Source organism: Vulpes lagopus, chromosome 23 (assembly GCF_018345385.1).
Source record: "Vulpes lagopus strain Blue_001 chromosome 23, ASM1834538v1, whole genome shotgun sequence".
Lineage (NCBI taxonomy): Eukaryota > Metazoa > Chordata > Mammalia > Carnivora > Canidae > Vulpes > Vulpes lagopus.
In genome coordinates this window covers 51,430,142-51,444,781 of record NC_054846.1, presented here as the reverse complement: position 1 = coordinate 51,444,781, position 14,640 = coordinate 51,430,142, and the positions used below count along the sequence as shown (strand labels likewise).

Below are 14,640 nucleotides of genomic sequence, written 5' to 3'. Positions count from 1 at the left end.
AAGACTGCAAGTTTGAAATGGATTCTTAATAAAGACTCACCCCCTCATTATACCTTTCAGTCCTCCATATAGATATAAAACATTACAATACAAATACTCTGATTCCAGAAAGAACACATCCTAGCTATTTTCCTGTTGCACAGTTCTATTTAGTTCTAATTTCCTTCCTTTTTGTTTTATCACTACTTGTTTTTAATGTCTGCCATCATGGATTGTAACTTCTTTGAGGTCTTCTATTACATTTATCTGTGATTGCTATTGTCTCCTACCTTATTCAGTATTTCATACATAAAATATGCTTAATAAATGTTGAGTAGTATCGAGTTACAGCATTGAAAGTTCTCTATAATGTGCCCCTTTCCACCCCTAAGATATTCTCTCCTATTGCTTTCCTGTAGAAATAACCATGTTACCATGTGCAGTGTTCATCTTTTCTTGCACCTTTTCCCTTATTCTGAATTCCCTTTCTCTTTCTTTGCTGTGCATATGGCTTTGATTCCAATCCCACCTCCTCCATGAGACTTCCACCATTCAGACGAAAATTGTTGAATAGCCCTCTGCGTTATTGTCATTAGGATGTATTTGACACAGCATATCTCACCGTCAGTTTTCTTTGTGTTTATGCCGCATTTCATCTGGATTGTGCATTCAAATCCCTGTACCTCTCTAGACCTGAGTATTAGCTAATATGTGGTTCAGGAGATTCTCAGTGAATATTCCGATAAATAGAGAAATAGGCTGTATTTAAAATATTGCTGACTAGTTCGGGGAGAAAATTTAGTAAAAAATGAAGTGACCCTCCTAGCCATCATGACTCAGATGATGTTGAAACTAACAAAGAAGGGTGCCTGGGTGGCTCAGTCAGTTGGGCATCCACCTTTGGCTCAGGGCTTGGGATCAAGTCCTGGGATCAAGTCCTACATCAGGCCCCCTGCTTAGTGGAGAGCCTGCTTCTCTCATTTTGGGAGAAAATGCCCCTCCCCCTGCTTGTGCACATGTGTGCTCTCACTCTCTCTCCAATAAATAAATAAAATCTTAAAAAAAAAAAAAAGGATATTAATGAAGAGAAAATAGTCTCTCTAGCATAAGCCAAGGGGGTTCATATTTGATATAACTGTAGAAACAGCATTATGGCAGGTTCATTTTGTTCCTGTAAGTCTCTTCTATGTATATACCCTTGTATTTATTGACCATGGACCTCTTTGATCTTGTTCTTGACATTGACTATGCTTTTACTTTCTCTGTGAACAGCTAATAGTGGAAAAATTTTCAATTTTTTATTCAGTATAGATCACATATTTCTTGATCATATTTTGGGGGACTGTAACTGAGCCATTTGAATCATGTGCTATTTGGTTCTGGGATGAAAGCTTGATTCTCTCAGATGACTCATATGTTGCTGTAATTCTGGAAAGTAATGAAAATTGTGGTAGGGTCGAAGCAAAAAGTTGTGCTTTTTATTGATTATTTAATAATAAATGACTTACATTTATTGTTTAATTCATACAACCTAGATGTTCTACTAAATACTTTAAATTATGGAAGATCTATAAGATAGAGTAACTGTATTTTACTTATGAGGGAAATGAGTCTGAGAAAGATTAGGTGGCTTTCCTAAAGATTAAATTGACCTCCTTAAAGGTCAAATATTTACGAAACAATACTGCTAGAACACTGGCTTATAAAGGCAGGGACTGTGTTATGTTCATTGTCATAGTCCTAACACTTACAACAGTGACTGGAGATTAAGTATTTATTAAATGAATGCAGTTCCTCTCTCTCATTCTCTTTTGAACTCAACTCCATATTATCACTCCATCACCTCATCAGTGCTACTCTTGTTGATATTACTGATGACCTTCCAAATGCTAAAATATAAAGGTCCATTCCCAGTTGTTTCTAATTTGATTTATCAGCAGTATTTAACTTAGTTACTCCTCTTACTTGAAATAACATTCTTCATTTGATGATACATCTTCCTGTTTCTTCCCTGACCACTCCTTAATCTGATGTTTCCATCTCATCTTCTGGATAGATATTCCCCAGGCCTTTGTCTACAGATACTTTCTTATTTCTATTTATGTTCACTCCCTTGGTGATATCACCCAGTGCCCTGTCTTTAAATACCATTTGTATCTTTATGCTGGACTCTTCTCCTGAATTCTATTCTAATATGCTGGGTGGTTGTTAAATTGATAGATATGTGAAGCTCAACATGTCTAAAAACAGACTCCTAATATTTACTCTTCTGTCCCCCCCAGTTGGAAGGCTACTTATAAACTCAACTCTTTAGGTTGATTAGACCAAAATATTGGTGTTATGTTTGACTCTAGTCCATCAGCAAATCCTGTTGGCTCTATATTTCAATTGCCTTTTGGATCTGATCACTTTTCATCTCCATTGATATCACTCTGATCCAATCCAGCATCCTTTTCCATATTCTATTATAACCATTTCCTAGCTGATTTCCCTGTTTCTGTCCTTGGCCCCTCTATAGACCGTTCTTAATGCAGTAGTCAGGGAATTCTCCTTTAAAAAAAAAGTCACAGCATAGAAGCCTTATCCTTAAAATCTACCTTTTTAACTTCACCTACTATTTAGTTCACCCCTGTTGGCTTCCTTGCTTTTTCTAATATACCAGGCCATGCTCTACTCTCCACCCCACCCCACAAGATCTTTACTTTTATTTTTCTTTCCTTCTGGAATGATCTTCCTACAGATGTCCCCATGACTTAGGTCTTGTGGTCTTTACTAAGGTCTTTAGGCCTTTACTCCTTAGGTCTAAGACATTCTTTTTCTCTGTCAGGTCTCCATCGATCAACCTACTTAAAGTAGCCCCTCCTTCCCTCCATACTCCTCCTATATCACCCATCAGTACTTCTTATCTCCTCTCTGCTCTTATTTTCTTATCATGGTATTTACCATCCTTAGACAAACTATATATTTTACCTATTTACTTGGTATGTGTGTGTTTTTAAAACTCTTTTTCCTTAGTAGAATGTAAATTATACTAGGATCTAAGGTCCCCATAATAAGGGTAGGAATTAATTAATTTTTCTATCCTGACTTATTCATTTTGTCTCCAGAACAAATGAGTCAATGAATGAGTATAAGGATAGAATTCTGTTCTGATTGGCCTCATACCTAAATTAGACTATCATTAGTTTCTGTGTATTGTCCTTTGTTTTATTTATTTTATTTTTAAAATGTTTTTATTTATTTATTCATGAGAGACACACAAAGAGAGGTAGAGACGTGGGGAGAAGCAGGCTCCATGCAGGGAGCCCGACGTGGGACTTGATCCTGGGTCTGCAGGGATCCTCAACCACTCAGTGGTTGAGACGCTCAACCACTGAGCCACCCAGGCGTCCCTGTCCTTTGTTTTATATATACACCCCTACCTTTACCCCACCACTGCTCAAAAGCTCTTGGAATTGATAAAGTTTTATAAATTTTAGACAAGTGGAATGAATAACCAGATGTATCTAATATTTACTTTTACAGTGATAATGATGACCACTACATTCTGAAACTTGCCTTCAAATATGGTTGTGGCATTATAGTTGTTTTTTTTAAATTCTTACAAAGGTTCTAAGGTTGCGTGTATGTATGATAGTATCACATTTATTATGTGTATACAAATAAAATTTGCATACAAATTCAAATTTTTTGAACAGGTTATCAGGACACCCCATGGGAGAGACTTTGATGACTCTTTGGAAAGATGTGATGAGTACTTAAGCTCAAGGTCATGTAGCAAGCCCCAGCATTCAGCAAGGACCTTACTAGTCCATTCAGCACCTTCAACAATGCCGAAGCATTCTCCAAGCCCTGTGTTAAATAGAGCTTCTCTCAGGGAAAGGTAATGCTTGGTCTCTCTTTCTGTACTGATATTTTGAATAATCATCATTAGAAAAGACAAGGCAGTAATTATGTATGTAAAATGTTTATTCCTGCAAGTATAATTTGATTTTAAAAGGCTTACTTTTTGTTTAGAATATATTACATATCACATAGTACTAGATACTTCTCCCCAGCCCAGTCCCCTTGAAGTAATCTTACTATTAGCAAGTTTATTAATAATTAGAGTCACTTTAACCCTAATTAAATACTGTAGTTCCTAAAAGTGAAAAATAGTACATGATGGTTGTTTTCAATAGATTCAGAGGCATTTAACATTATGGATATGGCTTATATATAAAAATAGCACAGATTATACTCTCCTTTTAGTGGTAATGATGATGCTGTATATTGTTGGTATATGGTACCTCACATAACCTTTTCCTAATTCCCCAGGAGAATCTTAACCATGTAAAGATTCCAGCCCTCCCTCTAAAAGAAGCTTTGGCAACCAAAGCTAGACACTTGTAATAATTTGAGTGTGAAGAAAATAATACCTCTTTATCTGTTTTTGTTGTTAAATTCAAATTGGAAATTCCTTGCCTCACTCACTAATAATATAGAAAACAGAGTTGCCATAGATTAAAAAAAATAAACAAACCTCATCCTAGGTAGTTTAAAAATTATATGGAAATTTGAACACCTAAGAGGCATGCCATCAAGAGCATGGAAATAAAATCTATATTTACAGATGGTATCAAAAAGCTAAAGGAACATACTAAATTTGTATAGCTTATTATAACTATCAGACATCACTGACAAAATTTAAACAAACTGTCTATCAAAAAGTTCATCTTGGGGATCCCTGGGTGGTGCAGCGGTTTAGTGCCTGCCTTTGGCCCAGGGCGCGATCCTGGAGACCCGGGATCGAATCCCACGTCAGGCTCCCGGTGCATGGAGCCTGCTTCTCCCTCTGCCTGTGTCTCTGCCTCTCTCTCTCTCTCTGTGACTATCATAAATAAATTAAAAAAAAAAAAGTTCATCTCAAAACCAATGATTTGAGCAAGAGTTATCCATTTAGAAGCTGTATTAATACATCCCTATTCTGAACAGATAGATTTGTGTTTCCAAATTAGCCCTGTAAGTCTCCACATGGACGTATGAAGGTCTGCTGGAGACCCTAATCCTGACATAGGGAATTTTGATTCATGTGGCTTCTAGATTCATTAGAATCCTGCCTTCAGGGTCATGGAGTTCATAGATAGACAGGTAGATTAGAAGATAGACCTATGTATTTATAGAGAGAGAGAAACATATCTATGTTTCTATAGGCTTTAAAGTTCAAGAGAAACTTTTGAAGAGATTTTTTCTGCTGAGGCCCAGTAACTTGTGTCTCAGTTGTCAGGGGACTTTGTGTAGTTACTGTGTCTGCTCAGATGTTCAGGCATGTAGTCAGTGCTCCTCTTTTTTTACTTACGTTTAGAATTAAGCACTTGTGGTTTTGTCATTTGGTTCTTTGCCATCTCAGTAGGTTTTCAACAAATTTTTCTCCTGTATCTCCTTGGATATGTTTTTATAAATATTGTTTTATTTTTCTGCCTTTTCACATATTTCACAGAGCTCTCCAGTTGTCTACCACTGTAATACAGTATGAATTTTAGTCCCACATTATTTTATCCCTGTCTGTAATTTTGTCCCAGCTTTTGAAGTCTGTCTTCCCAAGTTGATAAATTCTTCACTGAGGCTATACTCAAAAATTCTTCACTGAGGTTAGCTAAAGTCAGCTGTCTCTTTTTCATATTCCAGTGCAGGTGATGGCTTCCAGTAGTCAGTGGCATTTGCACATTTATTCTGATGCTTGATAGTAGATGTAGTAAGTTCTTTTCTAGAAGGAAACAAGTAGCTCTAATATGAAATATTGTCACCTATCACTTGAGGAAGGTTGAGGTACTTTTAAAATAAAAGAATTTAAATTCATCTAAAGGAATTAATAAACTTTTATTGAGGTACTTTTTAGGGTAGATAAATTTTTTTACTTTCACTAGGGTAGAACACCTCTACTTTGAATGTATGTTCTAAAAAAGATTTTGATTTAGTTATAAAGGAAAATAAAGTGTCTATAGGACATATCACCAGGAACAGAAACATTTCATCCTTTTGAACACACTCAGTACTACACCTTTAAATATAATACGTTCTCTGATACGGCTTTTTAGGTTGGTGAGCAGTATACTTAGAGGGTGTTTATAAAATACAGTGGAATCAGTAACCAATTTGAAATGATGGAAATGTAGATTGTATGCCCCCGGCAAAATTGGGACTATGACAAGATATACAGCTATAGGAGTTTAACTGGGTAAATAGTCATTAAGATAAAATAAGTTTTCCTCTAGGATTATTATAAAATGTTGACTCCTTAATCACGAATGTGAATAAACAGGCTTTCGAAAAGTCTCTTAGTGACTGTAAGCAAATGAATTTCTTTATTTATAGTGAAGGTGCTTTTTGCTTTAAGCCCATTTAAAAAAATATCTTCAATGGAGTTAACACACATAAAACGGTTGCAATTTTTATTATAAATGTTACATTTGAGAAACAGTTTTGTCCTCCAAAAGTAAATATTAATATTATGACTTATATGTATTAGGCTGTAGAATTATTACTAAAATCAGACTAAGAAATACTAGCAAATCTAATTAAAAAGTAGCTGATATTCCTTTTAATCATGCTTACGGTTTCGAATTTTGTAAATGAAGTTAAAGATTGTTGGGCAATCATTTCTTATACCACAGCACAGACTAGTGGATCCTCTCATAGTACACTGAAGAGATCCTCTTGGAACTGCATATTTGGATCTCAGGTTTTCAAGATATGTTACCTACATAGGCAAATAACAAAATTGGACAATGTATTTGTGTAGATCCAGTAATATTTCCTTTTACAAATATAGGAGATTAAAATTTAGATATAGCTGATCATCCATTATTGACTGTGTTCTTTAAAAAACAGTTCATGTAAATCATTTTTCCTGATTAAGAGTTTATATTTTGAGTAAACATATAAAATAATAACTTTGCCATCACAAGCTGGGAGAAAACAGGCAAAGTGTAAGCAGTTAACATTTTAGTATCCATTCCTTTATGAAGGAATTATATCAATAATACTTGATATGATGAATTATAATAAGATGGACCTGGAGATTTTCATTATTACTTATAAGATTGATAAAGTAGCTTAGTTATACTAATGCCAATTTTGAGTTTGGGAAGGGCATAAGAAAGAAGAACGGTTGCTTTATTTCGCTCTTTATTCCCAGACTCAGGTTTTAATAAAAGTCACATTTTCCTGTTTTTCAATATTCACTTAAAAAACACACTTACAGGAGAGACTAGAGAAGTGTTATCTGTGCTGAGGGAGGATCATTCAATTTTTATGTTCTTATGTATTCTGAGGGAGTAAGAACATAATTGGATTCTAAATAATATTTTCATCTATTTAAACATTTTGTTTCATTTCATAAAATTAGTTTTATTTTTCTGTATACAGAAAGGAATTTCTTCTACATAATTTAAGAGAGTATGATGAAATTATTGGAAAATAAAAACTAATTTTAAAGGCACTATACATGGAATTGTTCTAATCTGAGCATCTGTATATTTTTTTTAAAGATTTTATTTATTTATTCATAGACACAGAGAGAGAGGCAGAGACACAGACAGAGGGAGAAGCAGGCTCCATGCACGGAGCCCGATGTGGGACTCAATCCTGGGTCTCCAGGATCACACCCCAGGCTGCAGGCGGCGCCAAACCGCTGCACCACTGGGGCTGCCCATGAGCATCTGTATCTTTATTTGGAGCTAAAGCTCTAACAAATTAGGTAAGGAGATCATTAAAGTGGTCAGATATATATAGGTATGCTCTCCCTAATTCACATCAAACTTTATTAAGACCACTTATTGCACATATTACAAAGACTTAATATGTCTGCAGAGAATCAGGGCCTGATTTTACATCTGCCTCTCATCCTTGGTCAATGAAGAAAATATGCTATTTTCATCTTTCTATGTTATCACATGGGGATAGGTAAAAAAAAAAAAAATGACTTTCTGTGTCTGGCATTTGGAAAGATTTATTTTTCTCTCCCTCTGGCTACAAGTCACCTTTGTTTTTTATGTCTACAGATTCCATTCTGATTGGTGTTCACCTTCAAACTGCGATGAGATCCATGACCGGGTAAAAAATGTCTTGAAATCACATCAGGCTCATCAAAGACATTTATATGTTAGTTTCTAAAATATTTTCTTGAAGGCCTTTTCTAATTGGGCAAGAAAACCACTCAAGATGCTTAAAGCTTGTAATAGTTAACCACTGGGAAGAGAAGAAAAAAGATACAACCTCCAAATGATGGAAGTCAGTGGTTTTGCTAAAGGCAACATCTCTTAACTTCTGGCTTGGCCTGAGTCGTTATGCAAAATGTTTGATATCATCTGAACTCTAAACAATGTTACTAATAATTATCTCATAGTCAGTAAGTAGTAATTTTATGATAATTATTTCATAGCCTTCAAAGTATGGAGACTCCTGTGGCCCAGTATAAAACACTTCCGTTTCCTACAAATAGATTTTGTTCTAAATGGTAAAGTGGGGTCAGAAATAATTATTTTGAAATAAACTTCTCAGCTTATTTTTATGTTAATTAAATATTTAAAAGAAAAGATCAGGTTTACCAGGTGTAATATTAGAGAACATCAGTGTGAGAATATTTTCTGAGGTAAGACAAACAAACATATATATGAAGGACAGCTGGGGAATAATTGCAGTGTATTCTTTTTGTGTTTGATTTTTTTGTTTGTTTCAGTCAGTAGTCTACTGAATCATTTATCATGAGTGTCATATTAGGAACTAGGCTTGGTCTTCACCATATAACTGGATTATTTGGCATTCCATGAGTTTGTACAGTTTTAAGTTTCTATATGTATAACTGTTTTTAAATTAAGCTTGTTTTCTGGCACCTAGGTGGCTCAGTCAGTTAAGTGTCTGACTTTGGCTGAGGTCATGATCCCAAGGTCCTGGGGTCAAGCCCTCCATTGGGCTCCCTGCTCAGCGAGGAGCCAGCTTCTCCCTCTTTCCTCTGCCTCTTCCCTGGCTTGTGTGTTCTCTCTCTCTCTCTCAAATAAATAAAACCTTTTTAAAAATTAAGCTTGTTTTCAAAATACAATATACATATAGAAAATGCATAAATCATAAGTAACAACTCTATGAATTATAATAATCAGCACACTCCTGTATAAGCTGTCTACCCAAATCAAGAAATAAAATATTACCAGCTCTGCAGAAGCTTTTCTTTCCTCTCAGCTACTGCCACTCCAAGGGTAAACATTATCTAACTTTTATTTTTTATTTTTTTTAATTTTTTTATTTATTTATGATAGTCACACACACACACACAGAGAGAGACAGAGACACAGGCAGAGGGAGAAGCAGGCTCCATGCACTGGTAGCCCGATGTGGGATTCGATCCCGGGTCTCCAGGATCGTGCCCTGGGCCAAAGGCAGGCGCTAAACCACTGCACCACCCAGGGATCCCCATTATCTAACTTTTAATAGTAAGATTAGTATTGTGTGTTTTAATCTTTATATAAATGACATTCTACAATATCTGCTTCTTTGACTTGTTTCACTTTGACTTTACAATTCAGACTTCTTGGTACTGCACATATCTTATAATCAACAATAATTCTTTTTTTTTTAAACTTTTTTTTTAAATTTTATTTATTTATGATAGTTATTTATTTATGAGAGAGAGAGGGAGAGAGAGAGGCAGAGGCACAGGCAGAGGGAGAAGCAGGCTCCATGCACCGGGAGCCCAACGTGGGATTCGATCCCGGGTCTCCAGGATCGTGCCCTGGGCCAAAGGCAAGCGCCAAACCGCTGCGCCACCCAGGGATCCCCATCAACAATAATTCTTTACTTTTGCCTGCTGTATGGTGATTGTTATATGAAAACACTACTGTTGATTTATTCTTCCTTTTTTGATGGACGTTTAGGTTGTTTCTGGTTTGGGCTATTGCAGAGGTGCTATAAGCATTTTATGCATACTTTGAGTATTGTTGTATTCTTCTTCTTTGGGTATGTATGTACTCTTCCTATTTGGAATTTCCCAGACATAGGGTATATATACATTCAGCTTCAGAAGGTGCCGTCAAAAAAAAAAACAAAAACAAAAACAAAAAAATAAAGAAGGTGCCATCAAAGACTTTTTCAGGTAATTCTAACTACCTGTTAAAACATAACCTGAGAGTTATACATTTTAATCTTTTAATCATTATATTTAAAGTGCATATCTTATGAGTAGCACAGGGGGTTGTTTTTGAAGACTTAAGATCTAGAATTTTTATGTAGGTTGATGTGGCTTTTGTTTGGATTAGTATTTTTTATAACTTTCTTTTTTATTAACTTGTTATTCATTTTTAACTCTTCTGTTATTGGTGGCTCTGGAGATTTCAACATGCATACATGATAAATGATTTTTTTGTTGACCTCCCTAAAAATAATGAGGCCCTAAAACATTTAACCCTCTTTTAACCTGCCCCCCTTTTTTGCATAATTTTGGCATGCATTTTAATTCTATATACATAAAACACAAGAAATTAATTTTATTTATGTAGTAATGTTTATTCATGTTGGTCATTTATATATTCTTTCTATTCTTCATTCTTTCCTTAACTTCCATGTTCCCTTATGGATTCTAGGGTCATTTTCCTTCTGCCTTTAATACTTCTTTCTTGACATTCCCCTGGCTATGAATTCTGATTTTGTTTGAAAACATCTTGGTTTTAATTTTTGTGGGATAATTTTATTGGATATAAAACTCTAGGTTGGTAGTTATTTTCTTTGGTACTTTAAAGAAACTATTCCATTGTCTCCTGGCTTCTTTTGTGTCTTGAAAAGTAAGCTATTACGTCTTTGAAGTAATATGAGGATTTTTCATCTGCTCTGTTGCATTTAAGATTTACTCTTCAACTTTGCATTTAGTAATTTTACTATTATATACCTAACATGTCATATTCTTGGATTGATTTCTATGTTGAGTTTTCAGAGCTTCCTAAATTTGAAGGTTGGTATTTTCCATCAATTTTGGAAAACCTGTAGCCAGTCTTTCTTTAAACAGTGCTTATGCCCCATTATTTGTTTGTGTAGAACTCCCAATTATACTTGTATTAGATTTTTAGACTTAGGTAAAAATTTTTTTTTTAAATTTTAGATGCATATGCATCTTATGCTTATTTTGATATTTTTAATTCTTTACTTTCTTCTCTCTCTAGATTGCATGCTTTCATGAGACATGTCCTCTAGCTTACTAGTCCTGTCTTCTGTGTTTACACTGATATTAAAACTGTTAATAAAGTAAAGCTGACGTAGAAGGGAATGTTTTCAACCTAACGAAGAGCATCTTTGAAAACCTATAGCTAATATTATACTTAATGTTATACTTAATGGTGAAAGACCGAATATTCAGTCTTTCAGAAACCATGATGCTCTCTCTTGACATTCTTTTAACATCATATGGAGAGTCTTAGACAATGCAGGAAGATAAGAAAGCGAAATAAAAGGGATACAGATTGGAAAGTAAGAAAAAAAAAACATATTTGCAGAGGATATGATTTTGCAGAAAAATCCACAGGATCTCCAGAAGAGCTCTCAGAACTAATAAGTGAGTTTAACAGGGTCACAAAATACAAAGAAAGCCAATTTTTCCCCTATATATCTGCAATGAATAATTGGAATTTTAAATTAAGAAATCCATACCAGCCTTCCTCTGCGGAATCACCATGGCGGCCGGGAACCTGTACACATATCCTGAAAACTGGAGGGCCTTCAAGGCTCTCATTGCTGCTCAGTACAGCAGGGCTCAGGTCCGCGTGCTCCCCGTACCACCCCACTTCCACTTTGGCCAAACCAACCACACCCCTGAATTTCTCCGTAAATTTCCTGCCGGCAAGGTTCCAGCATTTGAGGGTGACGATGGATTCTGTGTGTTTGAGAGCAATGCCATTGCCTACTATGTGAGCAATGAGGAACTGCAGGGAAGTCCTCCAGAGGCAGCAGCCCAGGTGGTGCAGTGGGTGAGCTTTGCTGATAGCGACATAGTGCCCCCAGCCAGTACCTGGGTGTTTCCTACCTTGAGTATCATGCACCACAACAAGCAGGCCACAGAGAATGCAAAGGAGGAAGTGAGGCGAATTCTGGGGCTCCTGGATATTCATTTGAAGACGAGGACTTTTCTGGTGGGTGAACGTGTGACACTGGCTGACATCACAGTTGTCTGCACCCTGTTGAGGCTCTATAAACAGGTCCTGGAGCCTTCTTTCCACCAGGCCTTCCCCAATACCAACCGCTGGTTCCTTACATTGCATTAACCAGCCCCAGTTCTGGGCTGTCTTGGGGGAGGTGAAACTCTGTGAGAAGGTGACCCAGGTTGATGCTAAAAAGTTTGCAGAGAGCCAACCTAAAAAAGACACCCCACGGAAAGAGAAGGGTTTTCGGGAAGAGAAGCAGAAGCCCCAGGCTGAGCAGAAAGAGGAGAAGGCTGCTGCCCCTGCTCCTGAGGAGGAAATGGATGAATGTGAGCAGGCACTGGCTGCTGAGCCAAAGGCCAAAGACCCCTTTGCTCACCTGCCCAAGAGTACCTTTGTGTTGGACGAATTTAAGCGCAAGTATTCCAATGAGGACACTCTCACTGTGGCATTGCCGTGTGCAATGAGCACTTCGATAAGGATAGCTGGTCCCTGTGGTACGCTGAGTACCGCTTCCCTGAGGAGCTCACTCAGACCTTTATGAGTTGTAACCTCATCACTGGAATGTTCCAACGGTTGGACAAGCTGAGGAAGAATGCCTTTGCAGTGTCATCCTCTTTGGAACCAACAACAGCAGCTCCATATCTGGAGTCTGGGTCTTCTGAGGCCAGGAGCTTGCCTTTCCGCTGAGTCCAGATTGGCAGGTGGACTACGAGTCCTATACATGGCGGAAACTGGATCCTGGCAGCGAGGAGACCCAGACGCTGGTTCGAGAGTACTTTTATTGGGAGGGGGCCTTCCAGCATGTGGGCAAAACCTTCAATCAGGGCAAGATCTTCAAGTAAACATCTCTTGTCATCATCGCCTAGCTGCCTGTACCTGCCCTTCGGGGAGATGGGGTAATTAAAGGAAACTGAACATTGAACCCTTAAAAAAAAAAAAGAAAAGAAGTCCATACCATTTATAATAGCACCAGAAATTGAAGTGCTTAGATATAATCCTAACAAAATATGTGCAGTATTTACATTCTGAGAATTACAAAATGCTGTTGAACATCAAAGAAGATAGAACTAAATGAAGAAGTGCACCATGTTCACAGAATGGAGAAGTCAATATGAAGATGTCAGTTTTCCAATTTGGTCTCTAGATTCAGTGGAATCATAATTAAAACCGTATCAAAACTTCTTAGTAGAAATTGACAAGCTGATTCTAAAATGTATATGGAAAGGCAAAGGAAATTGAAAAACCAAAAACATAATTCTGAAAAAGAACAAAGTTGGAGGATCCATTACCTAATTTTAAGACTTACTATAAAGCACAACAATGAAGACAGTGTGGTTTGACTAAATAATAGACATATAAAGAATAGATCCCCCAGGATAGACCCACATCAATATTGTCAACTGAGCTTTGACAAAAGTGCAAAGTCAATTAAATGGAGACTTTGCATTTGCTGTCTTTTCAAGGCATGGTTCTGGATTTTTAAAAGTGAACATTTAAAAATAAACCTAAAACATAGTAGATAATCTATTTATATTTGTAAATTACTTTTAAGGTATGACACCAAACACATGATCCATTTATAAATTTGATAACTTGAACTCCATTAAAATTTAAAAATTTTGTTCTGTGAAAGACACTGTTAAGAGAATAGAATGACAAGTCATAGTCTGGATGAAAATATTTGCAAATCACATATATGACTAAGGATTTGCATCCAAAATTTTTAAAAAGTCCTCTTAAAACTCAGGCAGTATCCACCATTTGCTTCAACATGGATGGAACTGGAGGGTGAAGTTAGTCAATCGGAGAAGGACAGACATTATATGTTCTCATTCATTTGGGGAATATAAATAGTGAAAGGGAATATAACGGAAAGGAGAAGAAGTGTGTGGGAAATACCAGAAAGGGAGACAGAACATAAAGACTCCTAACTCTGGGAAATGAACTAGGGGTGGTGGAAGGAGAGGAGGGCAAGGGGTGGGGGTGAATGGGTGACGGACACTGAGGGGGGCACTTGACGGGATGAGCACTGGGTGTTTTTCTGTATGTTGGCAAATTGAACACTAATAAAAAATAAATTTATTATAAAAAAAAAACTCAGGCAGTAAATCTGAACAGACATTTCACCAAATAAACATAAAAAGATGCTCAATAATCATCATAGAAATGAAAGTAAAACTGCAATGAGATACCACTGCCACCTTATAGAATTGTTTAACAGAAACAAAAAACCAAAAAAAAATTTATACTAGTAAATGCTGTCAAGGATGTGGAGCAATAGAAATTCTCATTCAGTCCTGGTGGGAATGCCCAGTAGTACAGCCACAAGATAGTTTTGCAATTACGTATAAGGTTAAACACACTTATCATACAACCCAGCAATCCTACACTTAGGTATTTCCCCAAATGAATTGAAAACTTAGGTTCACATAAAAACCTGTACATGAATGTTTGTAGAAAGTTTATTCATAATTGCCCAAAATTAGAGGCAGTCAATATG

General features: G+C 36.5%; 1 protein-coding gene and 1 pseudogene across 5 annotated transcripts in view; both read left to right on the top strand.

Annotated features, from left to right (window-relative positions):
• The window catches only part of SPATA6 (spermatogenesis associated 6), a 145,593-nt gene that overhangs the window by 89,544 nt on the left and 41,409 nt on the right, over positions 1 to 14,640 (top strand). For 4 of the 5 annotated variants that reach the window (XM_041738805.1, XM_041738803.1, XM_041738807.1 and 1 more), the window contains 2 exons: positions 3,678 to 3,862; positions 8,022 to 8,121. In XM_041738805.1, coding sequence (XP_041594739.1) covers positions 3,678 to 3,862; positions 8,022 to 8,121 — 285 coding nt within the window. The remainder of the gene's footprint in view (positions 1 to 3,677; positions 3,863 to 8,021; positions 8,122 to 14,640) is intronic. The other variant, XM_041738804.1, reaches the window with a different exon arrangement.
• On the top strand, positions 11,654 to 12,997 carry LOC121481443 (annotated as a pseudogene).